This window comes from Centroberyx gerrardi, chromosome 14 (assembly GCF_048128805.1).
Source record: "Centroberyx gerrardi isolate f3 chromosome 14, fCenGer3.hap1.cur.20231027, whole genome shotgun sequence".
Taxonomy (NCBI): domain Eukaryota; kingdom Metazoa; phylum Chordata; class Actinopteri; order Beryciformes; family Berycidae; genus Centroberyx; species Centroberyx gerrardi.
In genome coordinates, this window is record NC_136010.1 from 1,693,930 (window position 1) to 1,719,707 (window position 25,778).

The window sequence follows — 25,778 nt, forward strand, 5'->3', positions numbered from 1 at the left end:
GGATGTAGTACGTTGCAGAACGTTCTATGAATTTGGACACAACCAGTCTTCCTGTGAGCCTGACTGATCATGATGAAGGAGAAGTGAAGAGTCACATTTACATTTTAGTCTTTTAGAGGCTTCCACAGACTGGACCAGTAGAATAATCAGCAGTCAGGAGGTCAGAGGTCAGTCAGCAGGAACCTGACTGGTTCTTACTGCTAATAAAAGTTAATAAAAGTTAATAAAAGGTAATAAAAGTTTTACAGCCACAACAGTTACAGGAAAATAGCAACAGACCTCTGAACCTCAAACCTGCTGCTCTCTTCAGATTAGATTGCTGTCATATATTTAAATGTTTTATATTTACTTTGTGATTTATGATTGTGTTTTCTAATCAGTTAACTAGTTAATTAGGTAATTCATCAAATGAGTTAGTCAGTCAGTAAGTTACTTAATCAGTCAGTCAGTCAGTCAGTCAGACAGTTAGTCATTTGTTAGTAGTTAGTAATACTACTTTATGAGTTAGTTAGTTAATTAGTCAGTTATTTAGTTAGTTTGTTAGTTAAATGGGTAGTTAGTCATAGTTTGATACATAGTTAATTTGTTAGTCAGTGTTAGCTCATGAGTAAAGCCAGTGTGTTAGTTACTTTGTTTGTAAAGTAGCCAGTTAGTTAATGAATAAACTAGTTAGTCAGTTAGTTAATGGCTTTAATTAATTAGTTATTTAGTCACTTAGTTCGGTAGAGAATTCTCATGATCTTATGATGTCTACCCTTTTCTCCTCTCCTCTCTTCTTCTCTTCTCTTTTCTTCTCTCTTATCTTCTCTTCTCTTCTCTCCTCTCCTCTCCTCTTCTCTCCTCTCCTCTCCTCTTCTCTCCTCTCCTCTCCTCTTCTCTTCTCTTCTCTCTTATCTTCTCTCCTCTCCTCTCCTCTCCTCTTCTCTTCTCTTCTCTTCTCTTCTCTTCTCTTCTCTTCTCTTCTCTTCTCCTCTCCTCTCCTCTCCTCTCCTCTCCTCTCCTTTCCTCAGGTCTAGGATATGCGTCCATGGTGATCGTGTTCTTCTGTAACACCTACTACATCATGGTGTTAGCTTGGGGCTTCTACTACTTCATCAAGTCGTTTAACTCCACCCTCCCCTGGTCCACCTGTGATAATGAATGGAACACACCCAGCTGCATCGAGATCTTCCGTCACCCGGACTGTCACAACGGCAGCCTGGCCAACACCACCATCCTGCCCAACATCACCTGCGGCGACCTGGCAGACGGACGCTCGCCCATCATCGAGTTCTGGGAGTGAGTTCTGGGTCTGGGTCGGTCTGGTTCTGGATCGGTTGGGTTAGGTTGGGTTGGGTTAGGTTAGGTTAGGTTGGGTTGGGTTGGGTTGGGTTGGGTTGGGTTAGGTTGGGTTGGGTTGGGTTGGGTTAGGTTGGGTTAGATTAGGTTGGGTTGGGTTAGATTGGGTTGGTTTGGGGTGGTTTAAGGTATGTTTGGTTATTTTGGTTTGGTCTGGGTTTGGTTGTTTGGGTTTGGTTGGTTAGGTTGGGTTGGGTTGGGTTATGTTAGGTTGGTTTGGGTTGAGTTGGGTTATGTTAGGTTGGGTTGGGTTAGGTAGGGTTGGGTTGGGTTAGGTTGGGTTGGGCTGGGTTATGTTAGGTTGGTTTGGGTTGGGTTGGGCTATGTTAGGTTGGTTTGGGTTGGGTTGGGTTATGTTAGGTTGGTTTGGGTTGGGTTGGGCTATGTTAGGTTGGTTTGGGTTGGGTTGGGTTATGTTAGGTTGGTTTGGGTTGGGTTGGGTTATGTTAGGTTGGTTTGGGTTGGGTTGGGCTATGTTAGGTTGGTTTGGGTTGGGTTGGGCTATGTTAGGTTGGTTTGGGTTGGGTTGGGCTATGTTAGGTTGGTTTGGATTGGGTTATGTTAGGTTGGTTTGGGTTGAGTTGGGTTATGTTAGGTTGGGTCGGGTTAGGTAGGGTTGGGTTAGGTAGGGTTGGGTTAGGTTGGTTTGGGTTGAGTTGGGTTATGTTAGGTTGGGTTGGGTTAGGTAGGGCTGGGTTGGTTTAGGTTAGGTTGGGTTGGGCTGGGTTATGTTAGGTTGGTTTGGGTTGAGTTGGGTTATGTTAGGTTGGGTTGGGTTAGGTAGGGTTGGGTTAGGTTGGTTTGGGTTGAGTTGGGTTATGTTAGGTTGGTTTGGGTTGAGTTGGGTTATGTTAGGTTGGGTTGGGTTAGGTAGGGTTGGGTTGGTTATGTTAGGTTGGGTTATGTTAGGTTGGGTTGTGTTAGGTAGGGTTGGGTTGTTAAGGTTAGGTTTGGTTGGGTTGTAGTAGCTTGGGTTGGTTTGGGTTGGGTTATGTTAGGTTGGGTTGTGTTAGGTTGGGTTGGGTTGGGTTGGGTTATGTTAGGTTGGGTTGTGTTAGGTTGGGTTGGGTTGGGTTATGTTAGGTTGGGTTGTGTTAGGTTGGGTTGGGTTGGGTTATGTTAGGTTGGGTTGTGTTAGGTAGGGTTGGGTTGGGTTGGGTTATGTTAGGTTGGGTTGTGTTAGGTAGGGTTGGGTTAAGTAGGGTTGGATTGGGTTAGGTAGGGTTGGGTTGTTAAGGTTAGGTTTGGTTGGGTTGTAGTAGCTTGGGTTGGTTTGGGGTGGTTTAAGGTATGTTGGGTTATTTTGGTTTGGTCTGGGTTTGGTTGGGTTAGATTAAGTTGGGTTGGTGTGGGCTGGGTTGGTCAGGTTGGGTTGGTTGGGTTAGGTAGGGTTGGGTTTGGTGGGCTTGGGCTGGTTGGGGTGGTTTGGGTTATTTTGGTTTTGGCTGAGATGGTTAGGTTGGGTTGGTTGGGTCAGGTTAGGTTGGTTTGGGGTGGGTTGTGTTGTGTTGTGTTGAGGTATGTTGGGTTATTTTGATTTGTGCTGGGTTGGATTGGTTGGGTTTGGTTGGATTGGTTTGGGTGATTAGTTTAGTTTAGCTAGGGTTGGATTAGGTTAGCTAGGGTTGGATTGGTTGGATTAGGTTAGCTAGGGTTGGATTGGTTGGGTTTGGTAGGGTTGGGTTTGGGTTATTTTGGTTTGGGCATGGTTGGTCAGGTTGGGATGTTTGGTTTGGTTTGGGGTGGGTTGTGTTGGGTTAGGTGTGGTTGGATTGGTTGGGTTGGTTAGTTTACCTTAGCTAGGGTTGGATTGGGTAGGGTTGGGTTGTTTGGGTTATTTTGGATTGGGCATGATTGGTCAGGTTGGGATGTTTGGGTTGGTTTGGATTGGGCATGGTTGGTCAGGTTGGGATGTTTGGGTTGGTTTGGGGTGGGTTGTGTTGGGTTAAGTTTGGTTAGGTTGGTTAGGTAGGGTTGGGTTATTTTGGTTTGGACTGGGTTGGGTTAGAATGGGTTGGTTTGTGTTGTGTTGTGTCAGGTTGGGGTATGTTGTGTTATTTTAATTTAGGTTGGGTTGGTTGGGTCGGGTTTGGTTGTTTGGGTTACGTCAGCTTATTTCTATTCAGTCCTGTCATTCTTTAGAGTTCTGGGAATGAGTTGTGGTTTTGATTATTGTTCTGTGTGTTGGGTTCTGTTCTATTCTATTCAATTGTATTCTATTCTATTATCCTTGCTTCTGCTCTGACCCTTTTGTTCTGGGAGTTCTGGGAATGAGTTTTGTTCTGGAAGTTTCTCTCTCCAGAGCAGCTGAGTCATCAGTCTGCTCTGTTGTCTGTTATGATGATTCCTGTTGTGGAGTTCATTTACATTTTACTCATTTTACTGATCTGTTCTTATAAGAGAGATTTACAGTGAGTGAGCCAGTTCAGGGTTCAGTGCCTTGCTGATGGACATGTTGCCTGTTTTGAGGATTGAACCTGTGACCTTTACATTACAGCACAGTCTCCCTAACTGCTGTGACAGCATAAAGAATTATGTTTTATTATAGCAGCAGCCTAACGCCCCCAGGTGTAAATCTTATTATCCCATCTGAAATAGCATGTTTTCAGTCCAGCTAACAGGCAACCTGCGGTGCTGTTAACAGCTTCGAAAACCAAAACATCCACAGTGTCAGCGTGGCAGCAGTGAAGCACCATGGGAAACAAATTAATGGCTTTACAGACTTCATTTGTCAGTTAGGTGCAGCAGGACGTCGCTGTCGCTACAAGTCTGTCCTGAAAAGACCCAGATCTGTCCTGAAGAAGATTCTGCCAAATTTAGAGGAAGTCAACAACTGAGCAGGCTCTTAGTTACCATAGTTACCTGGCACCAGGGTTCTAGAACACAGTGGATACCATAATGACATGGTTTCAGGGTTCTAGAACACAACGGTTACTATAGTTACAACAACCAGGGTTCTAGAACACAGTGGTTACCATAGTTACATGGGACCAAGGTTTTAGAACATAGCGGTTCCTATAGTTACGAGAACCAGGGTTCTAGAACACAGCAGTTACCATAGTAACATGGGATAGAATAACACCAGTTAGTTAGTTAGCATTCTAGTTCCAAACAGTTAATTTCAGTCATGATGACAACATTGTCTTGTCCTGTTTTGTATTATTTTAGTCAGAATATAATTCCTCTGGTTTTAAAAAAGTTAAAAGAAAACAAGCCTCATCTGTTAATGTATTTCTCTATTTATTCTATATAATGTTACTGTCTATTGTGTTGATAGTTGTAATTTAATGTAATTTCATGTATCCTATCATATGTCAATGAATTCATATGTCATGAACTTTTGTGGAGTCATAGATAACTCCAGAATCACTTTGTTCAGTCTGATAAATAAACAGGGAGTAGTGTTGGTGACGTCCATACTGACACACTGCACACTCCTCATGTACAGTTTAAAGGCACAGTGCAAAACATACAACATTAAATCTGTCAGAAACACAACAAACAGAGTCAGCCATCAGCAGCTGCCCCGGGGTTTCCCAGTCAGTCTGTCAGGGGCGGAGGGTTTCTGCTGTGACGGCCCGACTGTAACAAGCTCTTAATGAGCTACTAACGAGGTGAAAGGGCTCGTTAGTGTTTTGATTTAGAATCAGGTCAGGAGTGCTCTCTCTCTCTCTCTCTCTCTCTCTCGATCGCCCCAAACTCCTTCCCTCCCTCAACCCCCTGCCTCTACTACCATGTCTCTCTCTCTCTCCACTCCTCTCTTTATCTCTGAATAAATGAGTGAATGAATTAATGAAATAGTGAATGAATTAATGAATTAAAGTGAATGAGTGTGTAAGCGAATAAATGAATGAATGAATGACAATAACAAATACTATATATGTATTTGTTATTGTCAGGGTGGATCCAAATTACATCAAACTCTGTTCTTCTGTCTTCATTTTGCTGCTTCTTTCTGTTTCTCTCCTTCTATCCCTTCTCTCTCTCTCTGTATCTCTCTATCTGTCTTTCTTCTCATCTCTTTATCTCTCTCTCTCTCTCTGTCTAAATGTCAGCCTAACCTTTCTTATTCCTTTTAGATTTTCAACCTGTCCTTTTTCCAACTTCTTTCCTCTTTCAGCCTCAGAAGTTTTTCCTTTTTTCATCTTCTCTTTCGATGCGATTTCTAATCTCTCTCTCTCTCTCTCTCTCTCTCTCTCTCTCTCCCTCTCTGTCTCTCTCTCTGTCTCTCTCTCTCCCTCTTCTTTTCTCTCTCAGTTGTTTTCATATTTGATGCTTCTTTTCATTTCTCCTCCTCCTCTCCTCTCAGGACATTTCTGTCCGTCTCATTGCTTCTGTCCATGTTTAATATTTTAGTTTCCTCTCTCATTCCATCTGTCAAATGAACTTTAAGCAAACTTTGGAAATGTTGTGACAAATAAAACGTGAATTATGTTCAGCAGCTTCCATCAGCTGAAGTCAATAATTGACACTGATATTTTTCTGATATTTAGTGATATTTGACTGATATTTTTCTGATATTTACTGGTATTTGACTGATTTTTTTTTTTTATATTTTACTGCAAATTTTCATATGTTTCTGATATTTTCCAAACATTTTTCTGATATTTTACAGACATTTCAGAAAGTTCAAAGTCACTTTTGAACTGTTGTGTGAAAAGATTTTTTTTTAATTTATTTATTTTTTTTATCACCGTTTTTCTGTTTGGGTCTCTCTCTCTCTCTCTCTCTCTCTCGCTCTCTCTCTCTCTCTCTCTCTCTCTCTCTCTCTCTCTCTCTCTCTCTCTCTCGCTCTCTCTCTCTCTCTCTCTCTCTCTCTCTCTCTCTCTCTCCTCCAGTCTTTCCTGTTTCTCTCCTCTCACAACTATTTAATAAAGGCAAAAATGCCCCAAAAATAATTTTAATTTTAATTTGATGCGTCATAATTTACATAAAAACACTTAGATGTGAAGCGCCAAGCTGGAGCGATAAAGTGTTTGATGTTGAGTCTGAATGAAGTATGAAGAAGTGTGAATAATGTGAGATATTACTGATTCATAATAATATGTATGAAGTAATGTTAAATATAATCTATCTCCTCCTGTCCTCTCTCCTCCTCTCCTCTCCTCTCCTCTCTTCCTCTCCTCCTCTCCTCTCCTCTTCTCCTCTCCTCCTCTCCTCTCCTCCTGTCCTCTCTCCTCCTCTCCTCTCCCCTCCTCCTCTCCTCTCCTCTCCTCTCCTCTCGCTTCCTGTCCTCTCCTCTCTTCTCCTCTCCTCCTCTCCTCCTCTCCTCCTCTCCTCCTCTCCTCTCCTCTCCTCTCCTCCTGTCTGTAGGAACAAAGTGTTGAACATCTCTTCTGGTTTGGATGAAACTGGTCTGATAAACTGGGAGTTGATGTTGTGTCTGATGGCCGTCTGGGTCATGGTTTACTTCTGCGTCTGGAAGGGAGTCAAGTCTACTGGGAAGGTAGAGACACACACACACACACACACACAGTGTCACCCAGCAGCAGTAGATGACAGTGTGTGTGTGAGTCGGTGCAGGAAGCTAACAGCTGGCTTCACGACACATTCTTACGTAACACCGCTAAAGGTCAGAGGTCACTGACAGCTGATTGACAGATCGCTGTGATCAGATTCTTCATACAGCTGCATGATGGAAATAAAAATCATATTGTGTTTCTTTTGTGCTTAAAGCAAAACACCAAATTTTTGGTAAATGAACCTGTTGGTCAACTTTAATTAAGAGAACAGACACCAAACTCATCCGTGTGTTCCCAGTGGATCACTGGCTCTGATGCTAACACAGCAGAATTTATATTTCTGTTTTTATTATTATCCTTACCTACCTATTTCTTTCTTTCTTTCTTTCTGTCTTTCTTTTTAATTTCATTTTACTAGACCGATTTGATCTTCTTTTTGCTTGTGTTTTTGATTTTGCTTGAAAATCTTGCTTTTGCTCGTAATTGTTTGAATCCATTTATTTTGAGTTGCATTCTATGTATGAATGGTGCTATAAAAATAAAGTTATTATATACTATGTTGACATAGTATATAATAACTATAATACTGAAAAACAAAATGTAATAGAGTGACAGTAGGCTCCATGTAACACCAGCTGTGAGTTTATCAGTCAGTCAGTCTGTGATCACACAGCAGCTCTTTGTGTGGAAAAAGCTGCTGGAGCTTCTTCTGAGGAGAAATAAAAAGCAGATCATGAAAAGAGAGAGGGAGAGAGAGAGAGAGAGGGAAAGAGAGAGAGAGAGAGAGAGAGAGAGGGAGAGAGAGAGAGCAGTATCAGTAAATCAGCTGTGGCAGTAATGCAGAGTATTGTGCTGCTGTTTGCTGAAATCTGTTTCCTGATCCACAGACAGACAGACGAGTTTCAGTTGAGTTTCAGTTGAGTTTCAGACGAGTTTCAGTAGAGTTTCAGACGAGTTTCAGTAGAGTTTCAGACGAGTTTCAGACGAGTTTCAGACGAGTTTCAGACGAGTTTCAGTAGAGTTTCAGACGAGTTTCAGACGAGTTTCAGACGAGTTTCAGACGAGTTTCAGACGAGTTTCAGTAGAGTTTCAGACGAGTTTCAGACGAGTTTCAGACGAGTTTCAGACGAGTTTCAGACTAGTTTCAGTTGAGTTTCAGTAGAGTTTCAGTAGTTTCAGTTGAGTTTCAGTTGAGTTTCAGACGAGTTTCAGACGAGTTTCAGACGAGTTTCAGACGAGTTTCAGTAGAGTTTCAGACGAGTTTCAGACGAGTTTCAGACGAGTTTCAGACGAGTTTCAGACGAGTTTCAGACTAGTTTCAGTTGAGTTTCAGTAGAGTTTCAGTAGTTTCAGTTGAGTTTCAGTTGAGTTTCAGTAGAGTTTCAGTAGTTTCAGACGCGTTTCAGACGAGTTTCAGACGAGTTTCAGTAGAGTTTCAGTAGAGTTTCAGTAGTTTCAGTTGAGTTTCAGTAGAGTTTCAGTAGTTTCAGTTGAGTTTCAGACAAGTTTCAGTAGAGTTTCAGTAGAGTCTGTAGTTTGAGGTTCAGTCGGGTCAAACTGCTGCTATTTGAATGTTGGATACAGTTTATATAGACGGAAACTGTTTTCTCTGCAACTTTCTTTTATTTTGTCTCAGTTTGTTTCACTCAGAACAGAACAGAACAGAACAGAACAGAACAGAACAGAACATAAACTTCATAACTTTACATATAGACTCTCTCTGTATACAGTAGGCTATATATCAGTCTGCATATAGACTCTATACATATCAGTCTAATATAGACAGCAGACATAAATGTTCATATAATTCAAGTATTATAAATGATTGTTAATGAACCATTAATGTATTATTTATATTGTACATTTAATCACATTATATAAATGTTTTAGCCTTTGGAAAGAGAAGAGAGGCAGCAGCTTAGCTGTGATTCATTATGTGTGTGTGTGTGTGTGTGTGTGTGTGTACGTGCGCGTGCATTCTCATAGTCAGGAGTCAATGAGAATGTGTGTGTGAGAGTGTCTGTTTTATTGAAATGGTCACAAGTCAATGACACTGTTGGTGTGTGCGTGTGTGTGTGTGTGTGCGTGTGTATTATTCTCATAGTCACAAGTCAATGAGGCTGTGTGTGTGTGTGTCTGAGAGAGAGAGAGAGAGAGAGAGAGGGAGTACTACGTTCATAGTCAGGATTCAATGGGATAGTGTGTGTGTGTGTGTGTGTGTGTGTGTGTGTGTGTGTGTGACACAGAGGTCCCCCAGCTATGTTTCATTGGCTTGTGACGATGACAGTAACACACACTCACTCTCTCCTCTGCTGTCACATGGCAGGCTGAGCGTTGCTATGACTACGACATGAGGGGGAGGGGCCGAGGGGCTGTGAGGTGGCAGGACGTGATTGGCCGTCTGGCGGGGAGGGCGGCTTGACTGCAGTGGGACGTGACTGAGAGAGAGAGAGAGAGAGAGAGAGAGAAACAGAGAGAGAAAGACAGAGCGAGAGAGAGAGAGAGAGAAACAGAGAGAGAGAGAGACAGAGAGAGAGAAACAGAGATAGAGAAACAGAGAGAGAGAGAAACAGAGAGAGAAAGACAGAGAGAGAGAGAGAGAGAGAGAGAAAGAGAAAGAGAGAGAAACAGAGATAGAGAAACCGAGAGAGAGAAACAGAGAGAGAGAGAGACAGAGAGAGAGACAGAGAGAGAGAGACAGAGAGAGGGAGAGAGAGAGAGAGAGAGAGAAAGACAGAGCGAGAGAGAGAGAGAGAAACAGAGAGAGAAAGACAGAGCGAGAGAGAGAGAGAGAAAGAGAGAGAAACAGAGAGAGAGAGAGAGAAACAGAGAGAGAGAGAAACAGAGATAGAGAAACAGAGAGAGAAAGACAGAGAGAGAGAGAAAGAGAGAGAGAAAGAGAGATAGAGAAACAGAGAGAGAGAGACAGAGAGAGAGACAGAGAGAGGGAGAGAGAGAGAGGGGGAGAGAGAGAGAGAGAGAGGGAGAGAGAGAGAGGGAGAGAGACAGAGAGAGAGAGAAAGAGAGAGGGAGAGAGATAGAGGGAGAGAGAGAGGGAGAAAGAGAGAGCAGCATTGAGGGAAAAGGAGAGATGGAAGGACGGAGAAAAGAAGAGGGATGGATTAAAAAAGAGAGCGAGAGGTCAAGGAGTCCTCCAGGCATTCCTGTTCTGATTGGCTGAAAAGACTGTCGTCCCAGAATGCTTGCTCCTCATTGGCTGACAGTGTAAACAGTGTATTCTGTTTGTCCAGTGCAGCAGGAAAGTGAGTGTGAGGATTCAGAACAGAAGTGAAATTTTCACTTTAACTTGTTTTTATTAGTTAGCTGCCGATCAATAATAACAGATATGATTTGTATTGTGTTGTAAATGTATTTTACAACACTGTTATCTAGTTTGAGATGAGACAGAGACTCTCAGGTGATGTAACCCTCCTCTGGCGGCCATGTTGGAGGTCCTCAGCTCTGTGAACAGCTGACTGTGTTTCTGTCTCTCAACAGAATTGAACAGACGGTTAATTTCTGTCTGTTTCTGACTGAACTGATCATTTCATCACTGATCCATCTGATTGATTTAGTGTTTAGATAATGTCAGCTTGTTAGCTAGCTAACCATAGTATCTGGTCAGCTAACATCACTGTCTTGTTGTTAACACATCTGATTAGCACACTAGCTAACGTAGCTAGTAGCAGCTAGCGTTAGCGTGTTCACATTAACATCAGTGTGTTTGCCGGCTAGTTAGCTAGCTAACAGTTTGTTCAGGTTAACTGAGCTGATCTTCTCAAGCTACAACTCGCTAAAGACAAGACAGTTTACTGTGTAATTAATTATTATATAATCAGTCAATATTGTTATTGCATCATCAGTTCATATATACTACACCCCTTAAAGTAATAATTGCACACACACACACAGGTTGGTTAAACAGTAACGTGCGGCAGCTTTGTTGAAAACAGTGTGTGTGTGTGTGTGTGTGTGTGTCTATGGGTGTACGTGAGTCAGAGGTTAGGTTGAGACAGAGAGAGAGAGAGGGGGAGAGAGAGAGAGAGAGTGTTTAACCTTTATTCAGCGGGGAAGGTTGGCTCCACCCTGCTTCTCGTTCCCACTCCATTTCTTCATGCTTGCGTTTGTTGTTTCCTGTTAGTTTCCATGGTAACAACGCATTTCCAAGACTGAGATTATTAATTGAGAATTTCAGGCAAACAAACTACAGAGACGAGTTAATATCAATCCAGGATCAGATTTATTTTGTGACTCTGAACCACAGAACTAGAACAGATAGAACAGTCATTCCCATTCAAATGGACGGTCGGAGCGGCGGCCATCTTGCTGTGACCCGTTGGACTAGCTTCTGTATAAAGAGACTCACAGCAAGTCACTGAGCTGAGAGGTTTTACAGCAAGAACCAAAGCAGCTTCTCTGTCTCCTTGCTGCCATGGATTGCTAACATGCTAATGTTGACTAGAAGAGCTAGAGAGAGAAGTACAGTCTGTGATGAAGCTACGTTAGCCTCGTCGCTAACGTTAGCTTCCGGTTGAGTTCTGACAGTTTGCTAACAGACTCATCTGCTCAGTTCTCACAGTGTGACAGACTTTACACCTTAATGTCCAGACTGTGTTGTCACCATAGCAACTAACACTTAAAATTCTAGCATCGCCATTTTATGGTGAACTAGACATATTAGCATGACAAACAATGGAAGAACCGTTCTATCTATTCAGGTTGTATTGACATCCTTTTGTTTATGTCCGCAAAGTACCAAGTTGCGCCGGCTGATGTGACGCGTAAATATGATATCTTCACTTCCTGTGGGGGCAGAGCTTTGCGTATATGTGTGTGTGTGTGTGTGTGTGTCTTGCTCAGCGGCTCCTCAGCAGAGTTTGTTTCCATACCGACGTTTTCCCAGCCGGTTTGGGGATTTGATCCAGCTACCATCACAAGCCTGCTGCTAGAACCTGCAGGCTGCGACTGTGTGTGTGTGTGTGTGTGTGTGTGTGTGTGTGTGTGTGGTGTGGTGTGGTGTGGTGGTATCCGGTTAGCAGTCGGTATCAGAGTACAAATAAAACACAGTTCACACGGGTGTCAGTACCAACAGAAACAGCTTGTATTATTGAACAGTGGGGGGGCGAGCGAGGCAGAGACACACTGCAGGGGAGAGAGAGAGAGAGAGAGACAGTCGGTTCATTCATCAACACACAGGACAGATTCCAGTCGGCTGCAGCATGAAAACCTCACAACTCCAGTTTGGTCATTTTCATGTTTTAAAGTATGAACGGTTTTCAGACAGTTTCCACCTCCTCCAGATCATTTTCTTTGTTTCCAGCGTTAAGACATAAAGCTGCAATACGCGATTTTCTGACCACTAGAGGGCGACAGAAACTGCAACACATTTGTAAATAAAGCACAGCAAAGCTGCTGCACTACGGAGGCCCCAAACCTAGTGAAGCAGCGTGCATAAATGCTAACAGCTAAGCTAACAGCTAAGCTAACCGTACAGAGAAGTCTCGCCGGTTACCAGTCTCACTTTGACAGATCTTTCTCCCGCTGAAGGTCACATGACCCACAATGACAAGTGAAGAGGCAGGTAGCAAGTTCACTAGTTTAACAAGTTCACTAGTTTAACAAGTTCACTAGTTTATCAAGTTCACTAGTTTAACAAGTTCACTAGTTTAACAAGTTCACTAGTTTAACAGTTTACTCGCTCGCGTCATCGATTCCTCCATTACCAGAATTTTTTTCAGGGATGGGAGGGGGAGAGCGGCGCTTTCAACCAGCGAGGGAGGAGACAAGCTAGTTTTAAAAAAATGAAAAGCTGCTGAATGGAGCGGGAGGAGCTTCGAGTCGGTCCGAGTTTTGACAACAAGCTTTAGAGAACAGCAACACAGCTGGATATTGGTTTATGTCGTTACGTCTCAAAACAATCTCCACACGGCACACGTTAGCTTCAGGATTGGTTACAGGGTCTGAAATCGCTTGTTGCAGCTTTAAATCTACATCAGTCAACTTTTCTCCAGGAAGTGGCTCGTCGGTCGCTCCTCTCGCTCCTTCACTCTTTAATTCTGTTTCTTTTCCTAGTGCTTCAGTCTCACATGATCATTGTAGAGTCACAGGAATATCATGTCGCTGTCCGGTGAAAAAACCCTGTATCTCCAAAATATCAAGAAGAACAGACTGGAGTTAACAAGAGCGATTTGTTCCATCTCTTGTCAGGATGCTGTGACCTCTGACCTCTGACCTCTGACCTCCTTAGTATGGGTTGCTTGTACAGTTGGAGCTGATTCTGAATGACAGTGGAGTCAGAGAGTCAGATGAGTAGAATGTGATTCTAATGTAAAGTGATTCCTCGACCTGAGCGGCTGCTCTCCATGGTGCTGAAGCCGCTCAGCGTCCAGCAGAGCGCTGGCACAGAGCCGCATTCCTCTGTGTGTGTGTGTGTGTGTGTGTGTGTGTGCGTGTGTGTGTGTGTGTGTGTGGACAGACGCAGCAGGTCAGATCTTGGCGCTGTCTTCGCCTCCCCAGCACTTCAGGTTCATGTTTTGTTTTTCTTCATCTCCGCTGCTGGTTTCACACACAGCTCAACTCTTTCTCACACACACACACACACACACACACACACACTACTGCACCTTCACTCAACAAGGTCCTGGTCCTGAAGGGTTCAACTCAATCCATCAAAATACTTTATCCATCCCTCATGGGGCAAACCAAGGCAAGCGATTTCATAAACAACAGGAGAGCCGATATTCAATCATTCACAGATTTCAGTCCATTTTTAGTGAGGGAGCCAATCAGGAGCGAGTCCAGCTGTGATGCGGAGTTAGACTGAAACTGACTGGAAAAAGGATGGAGCTTTGAAAATGTAACCATCAAACAAAACCACATTTTAACAGTGTCTTCATTAACATGTGTGTGTGTGTGTGTGTGTGTGTTCCAGATCGTGTACTTCACGGCGACCTTCCCCTACGTGGTTCTCATCATCCTATTGGTCAGAGGAGTCACACTTCCTGGTGCTTACGACGGCATCATGTACTACATCAAACCTGATTGGTCCAAGCTGGGGGAGGCTCAGGTCGGTCCAATCAGATACCAGAGAGTTTTTACAACAGTGATGAGTCAAGCTGCAAGCTGTTATCGTATGATCAGAGGAGGGACCAAGTCCACTCTGCTCGAGTCCCAAGTCAGTCTCAAGTCTTGAGGCACAAGTCTCAAGTCAAGTCCCAAGTCTAAATGTAGATTACCAAGTCAAGTCCATGTCATTAATGTCAAGTCTCAAGTCTAAATGTAGAACAGCAAGTCAAGTCAGAACAAATCAAGAGTCCAGTATCAATTTAATATCTTAAAGAAAACTAAATATCTAGGACTTTTCAATGCAATATGGTTTTAATAGGATAAAAACTTGGTAAGAGCATCATGAGTTTGATTTCTATAATCAGTTTCAACTTCAATAAATTCAATCATTCCATACAAATTCAGAAAACAGAATTTAAATTCAGTCGTCCGCTGGAACAAATCTCATCACTTTCAATCTAAGTCATTTACACAAACACAAGATCTCAAGTCAAGACTTTAGAAACCTTTTCAAGTCATCAAAGTACAAGTCAGAGTCAAGTCCCAAGTCACCAGAACCCAAGTCAAGTCAAGTCTCAAGTCTTCTCTTCATGCAGCAAGTCAAGTCTCAAGCTATTAAAACTGAGACTTGAGTCCAAGTCATGTGACTCGAGTCCCCACCTCTGTATGATATAATAAGTCATATATATGATAATATCAGGTTGATCAGTGAAAATTGGAAAATGTGAGATGCATCATTCCCATAAATTTTGGCAAAATCCGACAATTGAACCAGCGCCCCGCCCCCTGGCCCTGGCCCCGCCCCCTGACCCCCGGCTGACCTCTGACCTCTGGCCCTGCAGGTGTGGATCGACGCCGGGACGCAGATCTTCTTCTCGTACGCCATCGGCCTGGGAGCGCTGACCGCTCTGGGCAGCTACAACCGCTTCAACAACGACTGCTACAAGTACACACACGCGCACACACACACACACACACACACACACACCTACACACACACACACATCTACACACACACACACACACACACACACACACACAGTATATACACTGGATTTCCATGTTAACAGCAGTTGAACATGGGTCATTTTGTAATAAGACACATGGAATATTGCAAAAAATGTACTCCATCAATAAAGATTAATTGATTGATTCTCCCCCCCCCCCCCCCTGTAGAGATGCCTTCGTGTTGGCTCTGATAAACAGTGGAACCAGTTTCTTCGCTGGTTTCGTTGTGTTTTCCATCCTGGGCTTCATGGCTGCTGAACAGGGAGTGGACATCTCACAGGTGGCCGAATCAGGTACACAGACACACACACACACACACACACACACACATGCACACACATGCAAGCAACACACATGCATTTGCTCACACACACATACACATATAAATGCACACACAGATGGACAAGTCCACACATACCCACACATACACACATGCAAGGACCCACACACACTAACAGTCAGACACACACCACGTTATAAGCGCGCGCACACACACACACACACACACACAGTAGCAGTCATTGTGAGTCAGTGTTTCCCCCTCAGAGCTTCTGTCTCAGTTATTTTTAACACTCTGAAGCGTTTAACCTTCACAGCCATGTTAGAAACTCATTCAGTCACTATCAGTTTAATACAGACTTCACCCAGCTGAGTCTCATGATGGAGGAACATGTAGAACTGTGTGTTAGTTAATAAAGTGTAAATCTGTAGAACTGTGTGTTAGTTAATAAAGTGTAAATCTGTAGAACTGTGTGTTAGTTAATAAAGTGTAAATCTGTATGAAGCAGCTAGAAGCAGAGAGCAGCTGAGTCAGCTTGTTGTGGTGTGGCTGTAGATCCATTCAGTAACGTTCTCAGTAAAAGTGAATAGTGTGATAAGGTGGATTTGGTTACTGTGACACAGTAAACTGTCTTGTCTTTAGCCCTAGTCTCTACTCCAAAACACTCTGAGTTGTAGCTTGAGAAGAGTCAGCTCAGTTAACCTGAACAAACTGTTAGCTAGCTAACTAGCCGGCAAACACGCTGATGTTAATGTGAACATGCTAACGCTAGCTGCTACTAGCTACGTTAGCTAGTGTGCTAATCAGATGTGTTAACAAGACAGTGATGTTAGCTGACCAGATACTATGGTTAGCTAGCTAACAGCAGGCTCATTTAGCAAAGACACAGATGTTAATGTTAGCATGCTAACGCTAGCTGCTACTAGATACAACAGGATTCTACTCCTCTAGTGTGATAGGAAGCTATGGATGTCAGTGATAGCAATAAATCAACAACTATATCGCTGCTGTGATGTGAAAACCTCATAACTCTAAATGTGTTCATGTTTTAACTCGTTCCTCTGAGACTCTGCAGCCTCAGTCTCATTAAACCTTTTAAACCACTGAGCAAACTAAACCACATGGTCATCAAGCTAAAACATCTTTAACTTTAACTTGACTTCACGCCACATCAACTAGACCGTCGCTTGGATTTAGCTGCAGTGCGTTCATAAGACATCCATAACACAGACTGAAGAGGCCAGATAACAACAACAAACATCAACAGAACAAGTCACACTAAGGACTTCTGGGTAATAACGAGCAAAAAGCAGATACAAAGTGATTTAAAAACGCAAAATTAAAAATACAATTCATGGTCAAACAAAGCTGTTTTACTTCCAGCTGACATGTTGGAGATACGAGGTTTTCACTGTGCACATGAGTCCAGACGGTATGAACTGAATGTAAACAGGTTGAAATAATTACTATGCAGCCTGGTTAGAGTTGAATTTAATAACAGAGTATAGAAGAGTTTTGGGGTCAAAGGTCAGGCTGTTTGATTCCCTGCCTTCACTCCTCAGGTCGGACTCAATGTAAATGTGTTTATATGAATCATGTATGAACCAAGTGAATTATTGTTTGACTGTACATTGCTTTCAGCTGGAGAACGAGTGTGTGTGTGTGTGTGTGTGAGAGAGAGAGAGAGACAGAATGCCTGTATGTGTGTGAAGTGTGTGTGTGTGTGTGTGTTACATGTTATAATTTATAATGTCGAATGTGTGTGTGTGTGTTCTGCAGCTCTATGTCTTTAGCCCGACTAACCAACTGTGTGTCTATTAATGGCTCTGAAGCACATGACATGACATCACACACACACACACACACACACACACACACACACACACACACAGCTAGTTATATTTAGCCTCTCCAGAGAAGGTAGCGTGTCTTTTTGCTGCAGGCCTCTCTCTCTCTCTCTCTCTCTCTCTCTCTCTCTCTCTCTCTCTCTCTCTCTCTCTCTCTCTCTCTCTCTCTCTCTCTCTCTCTCTCACAGACACACACACACACTTCTTCTGCTGTAGTGTTGTAAGGTTGAGAGAGGGAGAGAGAGCAAGAGAGAGAGAGAAAGAGAGAGAGAGAGAGCATAAGTGCACGTGTCAATGCTTGAACACCAGTATGTATTTTGAGAGTGAGAGACAGAAAGAGAGTCTATATACAGTATGTATGTCTATGTAAGTGTGTGTGTGTGTGTGTGTGTGTGTGTGAATGCAAATGAGAGACAACTTCTTCATGTTACATTTTTAATTTCTTTGTAAAAAGGACGACAAAAATCCACCTGCCTGTCATGTCTTACCATGATTTAAAGTATTAGCATCACGTGTGTGTGTGTGTGTGTGTGTGTGTGTGTGTGTGTGTGTGTGTGTGTGTGTGTGCGCGTGTGTGTGTGCGTGTGTGTGTGTGTTACAGTATTAACTGTAGGCCTCTGACCTCTTGAGATGTGACTCATCTCCATTTCAAGAGGCTCGGCACGCAGCAGCAACAAGGTAACACACACAAACCGAATATCATACAGAATATCATACAGAATATCATACAGAATATCATACAGAATATCATACAGAATATCATACAGTCTGTACAGCTTTAAATAGAACAGAATAGAACAGAACAGAATAGAACAGAATAGAACAGAATAGAATAGAACAGAATAGAATAGAACAGAACAGAATAGAATAGAACAGAATAGAATAGAACAGAATAGAATAGAACAGAACAGAATAGAACAGAATAGAACAGAACAGAACAGAATAGAATAGAACAGAATAGAACAGAATAGAACAGAATAGAATAGAACAGAACAGAATAGAACAGAATAGAACAGAATAGAACAGAATAGAACAGAATAGAATAGAACAGAATAGAACAGAATAGAATAGAACAGAATAGAATAGAATAGAATAGAACAGAACAGAATAGAATAGAACAGAATAGAACAGAACAGAATAGAACAGAATAGAACAGAATAGAATAGAACAGAATAGAATAGAACAGAATAGAACAGAATAGAATAGAACAGAATAGAATAAGACAGAAAAAAGGAGCAGAGCAGAATGTAACAACAGATTTCTCATGAGTTTTTAATGATACAAGACTTTAATTATCAATGTTAAGTAGAGAGATGAGAGGGGAGGAGAGGAGGAGACAAAAGGAGGAGAGAGGAGAGGAAGAAGAGGAGAGGAGGAGAGAGGACAGGAAGAAGAAAATGTTTGGTAGAAAGTTGCATCTTTGCTTACTTCCTTTCTGATCTCTCCTTCAAAGCATTGCAATGTACTAACCACACACACACACACACACACACACACACACACACACACACACACACACAATAAACCCATTAAGAGACACAACTAACATCACTATTTAATCAAGAGAAGCAACAGCCTGAGACTCAGATTCAGACTCAGACTCAGACTCAGAGTCAGACTCAGACTCAGATTCAGAGTCAGACTCAGATTCAGACTCAGATTCAGACTCAGATTCAGATTCAGACTCAGAGTCAGATTCAGACTCAGATTCAGACTCAGATTCAGACTCAGACTCAGACTCAGTCAGAGTCAGATTCAGATTCAGACTCAGATTCAGATTCAGATTCAGACTCAGACTCAGACTCAGACTCAGACTCAGAGTCAGACTCAGACTCAGATTCAGAGTCAGACTCAGATTCAGACTCAGACTCAGATTCAGACTCAGAGTCAGACTCAGATTCAGATTCAGACTCAGATTCAGACTCAGACTCAGACTCAGACTCAGATTCAGACTCAGACTCAGATTCAGACTCAGAGTCAGACTCAGACTCAGATTCAGACTCAGATTCAGACTCAGACTCAGATTCAGACTCAGAGTCAGATTCAGACTCAGATTCAGACTCAGACTCAGATTCAGACTCAGATTCAGATTCAGACTCAGATTCAGACTCAGACTCAGATTCAGACTCAGAGTCAGATTCAGACTCAGATTCAGACTCAGATTCAGATTCAGACTCAGAGTCAGATTCAGACTCAGATTCAGACTCAGATTCAGACTCAGACTCAGACTCAGTCAGAGTCAGATTCAGATTCAGACTCAGTCAGACTCAGACTCAGATTCAGATTCAGATTCAGACTCAGTCAGACTCAGACTCAGATTCAGATTCAGATTCAGACTCAGTCAGAGTCAGACTCAGATTCAGACTCAGTCAGACTCAGACTCAGATTCAGATTCAGATTCAGACTCAGATTCAGACTCAGTCAGACTCAGACTCAGATTCAGACTCAGATTCAGATTCAGATTCAGACTCAGAGTCAGATTCAGACTCAGATTCAGACTCAGATTCAAACTCAGATTCAGACTCAGACTCAGAGTCAGACTCAGAGTCAGACTCAGATTCAGATTCAGACTCAGACTCAGACTCAGATTCAGACTCAGATTCAGATTCAGACTCAGATTCAGATTCAGACTCAGATTCAGACTCAGATTCAGATTCAGACTCAGACTCAGATTCAGACTCAGAGTCAGATTCAGACTCAGACTCAGTCAGATTCAGACTCAGATTCAGATTCAGACTCAGACTCAGACTCAGACTCAGACTCAGACTCAGATTCAGATTCAGACTCAGACTCAGACTCAGACTCAGACTCAGAGTCAGACTCAGTCAGACTCAGAGTCAGAGTCAGAGTCAGACTCAGATTCAGACTCAGATTCAGACTCAGACTCAGACTCAGACTCAGTGTGTGTGTGTGTGGCTCTGGATCCAACACACAGGAGACTTTAACTCCCTGTCAGGATGAAGCCAGATCAGTCTAAACCCCAGACTCCCAGCAACTGATACCTGTCACTTGTCTTTGATTTTGTGTTTTGGAAAACATGTTCTGTATTTGTAATATGACAATGTATTTTCTCTCACATTAGGCTACAACTGAAAACACACACACACACACACACACACACACTCATACCTGTGATCAGCACCAGGCCGTCACACATGCACCGAAACTCAGGGAAGCGACAAATTATCGCTCCCTGTATTAGATAATGTAATATTGTTTTATTGTGAACATAGCAATACATTTTTCATTTTGACTTTGGTTTTTGACCTCATTATAACACCAGCAGAGCCGAAGTCCAGACTTTAGTCCGGTCCGAGTCCGAGACCAGGTCAGAAGAAGCAGAGCAGGACGCCGTCTGGTTGTTACGACCCGGACGGGTTCAGGTGGTTAAGCTGTTAGAACGCCGACATTCAAAATAATTTGTATTCATGAATTTAAAATCAAGCATCAACAAACCAGCAGACGTGACTCGCTAGACGTTTATTACCGTGGACTGCAGACACCCGACATCAGACAGACTTCCACAGTTTGTGACGCCAAGCGGGAGAAATCCGAGTTGACGATCACTAGGAGGCGATGTGAACAGTTTTTCCCAGTTGGCAGCTCATATTTACTGTAAATCCGACATGACCTGAACGCAGCATCGCTCCAGTCTGTTAACCTGAGGAGAAGGACTGTGTTACACAACAATAATGTGTTAATACTTAATGATACTTAATGAAAACTGTAATTGCATTGTGTTGTTATGTATGAGTCACATGACTTGGACTCGAGTCACATGACTTGGACTCGAGTCACAGTTTTAACAGCTTGAGACTTGACTTGCTGCTTGAAGAGAAGACTTGAGACTTGACTTGACTTGGGTTCTGGTGACTTGGGACTTGACTCTGACTTGTACTTTGATGACTTGAAAAGGTTTCTAAAGTCTTGACTTGAGATCTTGTGTTTGTGTAAATGACTTAGATTGAAAGTGATGAGATTTGTTCCAGCGGACGACCGAATTTAAATTCTGTTTTCTGAATTTGTATGGAATGATTGAATTTATTGAAGTTGAAACTGATTATAGAAATCAAACTCATGATGCTCTTACCAAGTTTTTATCCTATTAAAACCATATTGCATTGAAAAGTCCTAGATATTTAGTTTTCTTTAAGATATTAAATTGATACTGGACTCTTGATTTGTTCTGACTTGACTTGCTGTTCTACATTTAGACTTGAGACTTGACATTAATGACTTGGACTTGACTTGGACTTGACTCGCTGTTCTACATTTACACCTGAGACTTGACTTGAGACTTGTGCCTGAAGACTTGAGACTGACTTGGGACTCGAGCAGAGTTGACTTGGTCTCACCTCTCTTAACACAGTTTTAATATGGTGAAAAACATCCAGGAATTTAACATGACATCACTGTTCTGTTGACGCATATTTTAAAAAAAAATAAGACTTAACCTCAAATACAGCGTGTTTTTATGTTTGGTCGACATCAGGCTAACGAGTTTCAGAAAATAATAATCTAATGGAGCATGAAAGCTTGTCAGCCTGATGTTGGCCGTTCATAAAACTGTGGCACAACTCAGGTGTTGGAGTGTGGAGAGCTGTCGTGTCTTCTGACAGGTTCAGGTTCAGGTTCAGGTTCAGGTTCAGGTTCAGGTTCAGGTTCATCACGAGAAGAGAGAACTCTGGAGCGGAGTTTGGAAATTCAGGATAGTTTCTCTCTCTCTCTCTCTCTCTCTCTCTCTCTCTTTTCCCTTTAAGTCTCTCATGCCTCTCTCACTTCTTTATTTCTCTCCTTCTCAATTCAATTCAAAGTGCTTTATTAGTATGAAAGTTAAGAACAACCAAAGCATCAAGACAGAGATCACACTTTGTATCAGTGTGTGTGTTTCTTCTCTCTCTCTCTCTTCATCCTTGCCTATGTTGACTTCCACTGTCCTCTCTCTAGTGCAGTGTGTGTGTGTGTGTGTTTTAGTAGTGTATTAAGCAGCTAACCTGTCTCTCCACCTGTGTGTATGTGTGTGTGTGCAGGTCCGGGCCTGGCCTTCATTGCGTACCCGAAGGCGGTCAGTCTGATGCCGGCGGCTCCGGTCTGGGCGGCGCTCTTCTTCTTCATGCTGCTGCTGCTGGGGCTGGACAGCCAGGTACAACACACACACACACACACACACACACACACACAATACATCTGTCGTCAAGTTAGTAAATCAGAGAATCAATTATCAATCAACCAGCTTATCTACACTCTGTCTGCAGTTTGTGGGAGTGGAGGGTTTTGTCACCGGGATTCTGGATCTGTTTCCTGGGAAGTATTACCATCGCTACAAGAGGGAGATCGCCGTGGCGATCTGCTGTCTGCTTTGTTTCATTATCGACCTCTCCATGGTGACGCAGGTCAGTGAGCCTCCTGATTGGCCGATCTGAAGAATTAGATTCCATAATGAGACCTCCGCTGTTAAAACAAGTGATTCCTGACTGAATGATTGACAGAACACTAAAACAGAAGATGCTGCAGGGAGCTGAATGAGAAACTGATACAGACCGGATCCAACAGATCCACCACCGACTGAATGATGAACGACAATTAATGTTTTGTTTTTTGTTTTTTTTCCATAGCCACTTATGTTTAACCGTCATGCAGGGAATCATTGCTAACACTTAAACTTCTTTTCTCTCTCAATTTCAACTTGTTTTATTAACCTGATATGAAATCCATTTGTGTTGCTAAAGCACATCGAGGGCAAAGTATTAGATAAAGGAAAAGAAAGAGAATCCTAATAACAATAAAATCTGCTAATGATGATCAAATCATTAAAGAGAAAATACAAATGTATTCTGCTCTCTCTCTCTCTCTCTCTCTCTCTCTCTCTCTCTGTAGGGAGGGATGTATGTCTTCCAGTTGTTTGACTATTATTCGGCCAGTGGAATGACTCTGTTGTGGCAAGCATTCTGGGAATGCATAGTAGTTGCCTGGGTCTACGGTACGAACACACACACACACACACACACACACACACACACACAGTCACACTCAGTAAAGTAGGTCATAGTTTAGTATGTCTTAGCATAGCATGTCATAGTGAAATACAGTATGTCATAGTGAAATGTTATATTGTAGTATCTCAGTAAACTACGTCATAATTCAGTATATCATAATAACATGTCATGTAGTTTGTCATAGTAAAGTATATCACAGTATTTCATAGTAACGTGTCAAAGTGTAGTGTGTCATAGTAAAATATGTTGTAGGATAGTATGTCATAGTACAGTATGTTTTAGTAAATTATGACACACTAAAATATGTCACAGTATAGTATGTCATAGTATAATAAATCATGGTAAAATAAATCATAGTAAAATGTTATAGTATTCATAGTATTCTGTTACATCATCACACGGCCCTCTTGGTAGGAAAATAACAGGTGATTGTAATAAATGAACAGGTGATTACAAACAGCCAATGAGCTGTGTGTATTGTAAAGCACCATATTGGTAGGAAATGCATGTGACATCATGGGAATGCTATGAATAGTATGTCACAGTAAACCAAGTCATAGTATAGTATATCATAGTAACATGTAATATAGTTTGTCATTCTATAGTATGTGATAGTATAGTATGTCATTTTATAGTATTTCATAGTAAAATGTCACTATACTATATTTTAGTACAGTATGTCATAGTACAGTATGTCATAGTGTAGCACAGCATAGTATCGCTGTAAAAAAATAATCATAGTTTAGTATGTCATAGTAATGTGTGTCATAGTATAGTATGTCAGTGAAAAATAATAGTTGCAATAGTAAAGTATGTTATAGTATTATGTGTCATAGTAAAGTATATCAGAGTATAATATAGGAAATCATGGTAAAATGAGTAAAATGTAAATAGTAATATAGTAAATAGTAAAAGGTTATAGTATAGTATGTCACAGTAAACTAAATCATAGTATAGTATATCATAGTAGCGTGCCATAGTATAGTTTGTAAATCATAGTGTAGTATTTCATAGTAACACATGTCAAAGTGTAATGTGTCATACTAAAATATGTCGTAGGTTAGCATCTCATGGTATAATGTCATAGTAAAGTATGTCATTTTATATTTCATAACAAAATATGTCATAGTAAAATGTCACAGTATAGTATGTTTTAGTAAAGTATGCCATAGTACAGTATGTCATAGTATAGCATGCCATAGTATCATTGTAAAAAAGTACGTTATAGTATGTCATACTAAAATATGTCATAGTATGGTAAATTATATTATAGTGTCATAGTGAAATCTGTCATAGTGAAATGTGTAATATATTATATCACAGTATAGTATGACTTAGTAAATGATGTCAGAGTATATCAAGTCACATATATTCATGTTGTTCTAATGACATTATAACATTATTATGTGAGTTCATCTTGTTATAGTAACTAGTGCAGCCCGTTCGCTTTGAGCCCCGCTGCTGCACAGAGCGCTGTTCGCTTGTTTATTCAAAGTTTATTAATATTGAACGTGTCGTGTGTCCAAATTGCACCAAATCCGACACTGCAGGTCCTCGAGTCCCCAGCAACACACCCGCCAAGTGTGAAGTAGATCGGACGAACGGTTCTCGAGATATGCGAGGGACACACACACAGAGATTCCTTGCTTTATAGTACGATACAGATATCTGATGGTTGATGATGTCATATTGCAGGTGCTGACCGCTTCATGGATGATATTGCTCGTATGATCGGCTACCGGCCGTTCCCCTGGATGAAGTGGTGCTGGTCCTTCATCACACCGTGTGTCTGCATGGTGAGGTTACTCATACTATTATAACATACAGTATATAACTTTATAATGTGTCTGCATGGTAAGATTACTAATATTAAGTATTAAGTATAACTAGTATAATAACATATATAACTACACATATGTACTAGGGTTAGTACTGGAGTAGGTTGCTGGTTGAGTCTGCAAGACAATCTATACAATAAAACCATATTACACTTTATATTTACAACACTGTGCAGAACACAGAGACAAGAGTTTTACAAACCACAAAACACATCAAAATACACATTACAAATGACTTTAATCAAAACACAACACTAGCTGCTACTAGCTACGTTAGCTAGTGTGCTAATCAGATGTGTTAACAAGACAGTGATGGTTAGCTGACCAGATACTATGGTTAGCTAGCTAACAGCAGGCTCATTTAGCAAAGACATTGATGTTAATGTTAGCATGCTATTGCTAGCTGCTACTACAACAGGATTCTACTAGTCCCCTTGTCTGATATGAAGCTATGGATGTCAGTGATAGCAATAAATCAACAAATTTATTGCTGTTGTCATGTAAAAAACCTCATAAATAAATAATAAACTAAACCACATGGTCATCAAGCTAAAACATCTTTAACTTTAACTTTACTTTATGCCACATCAACTAGACAGTCGCTTGGAATTTGCTGCAGTACGTTCATAAAAACATCACACTAAAGTCACACTAAAGAATAATGGATATTAAGTAAATAAATCAGATACAAATACAGTGACTTAAAAAACACAAAATGAAACAACACGCAAACAAAGCTGTTTTACTTCCAGCTGACATTTTGGAGATACAAGGTTTTCACTGTGCACAGTGTCCAGAACGGTATAAACAGAATATAAACTGGTTTAAATAATAACTATACAGCCAGGATGGATAAAAAAAAACAGCAATAAAATTGATTTAAAAAAATCTATATATAAAACGAAAGCCCATCGGCAAAAATGTGTTTTCATGTAAATTACGTA

The 25,778-nt window shown here is 41.6% G+C and overlaps 2 protein-coding genes across 2 annotated transcripts in view; both read left to right on the forward strand.

Annotated features, from left to right (window-relative positions):
* uxt (ubiquitously-expressed, prefoldin-like chaperone) overlaps nt 1–25,778 on the forward strand; it is a 363,866-nt gene that overhangs the window by 212,323 nt on the left and 125,765 nt on the right. The gene's annotated exons all lie outside the window — the stretch shown is intronic.
* slc6a8 (solute carrier family 6 member 8) overlaps nt 1–25,778 on the forward strand; it is a 51,749-nt gene that overhangs the window by 23,754 nt on the left and 2,217 nt on the right. Inside the window, exons 3-11 of the mRNA XM_078288177.1 lie at nt 1,011–1,278; nt 6,652–6,784; nt 13,732–13,866; nt 14,708–14,811; nt 15,042–15,166; nt 22,031–22,143; nt 22,256–22,393; nt 22,878–22,980; nt 24,692–24,792. Coding sequence (XP_078144303.1) covers nt 1,011–1,278; nt 6,652–6,784; nt 13,732–13,866; nt 14,708–14,811; nt 15,042–15,166; nt 22,031–22,143; nt 22,256–22,393; nt 22,878–22,980; nt 24,692–24,792 — 1,220 coding nt within the window. The remainder of the gene's footprint in view (nt 1–1,010; nt 1,279–6,651; nt 6,785–13,731; nt 13,867–14,707; nt 14,812–15,041; nt 15,167–22,030; nt 22,144–22,255; nt 22,394–22,877; nt 22,981–24,691; nt 24,793–25,778) is intronic.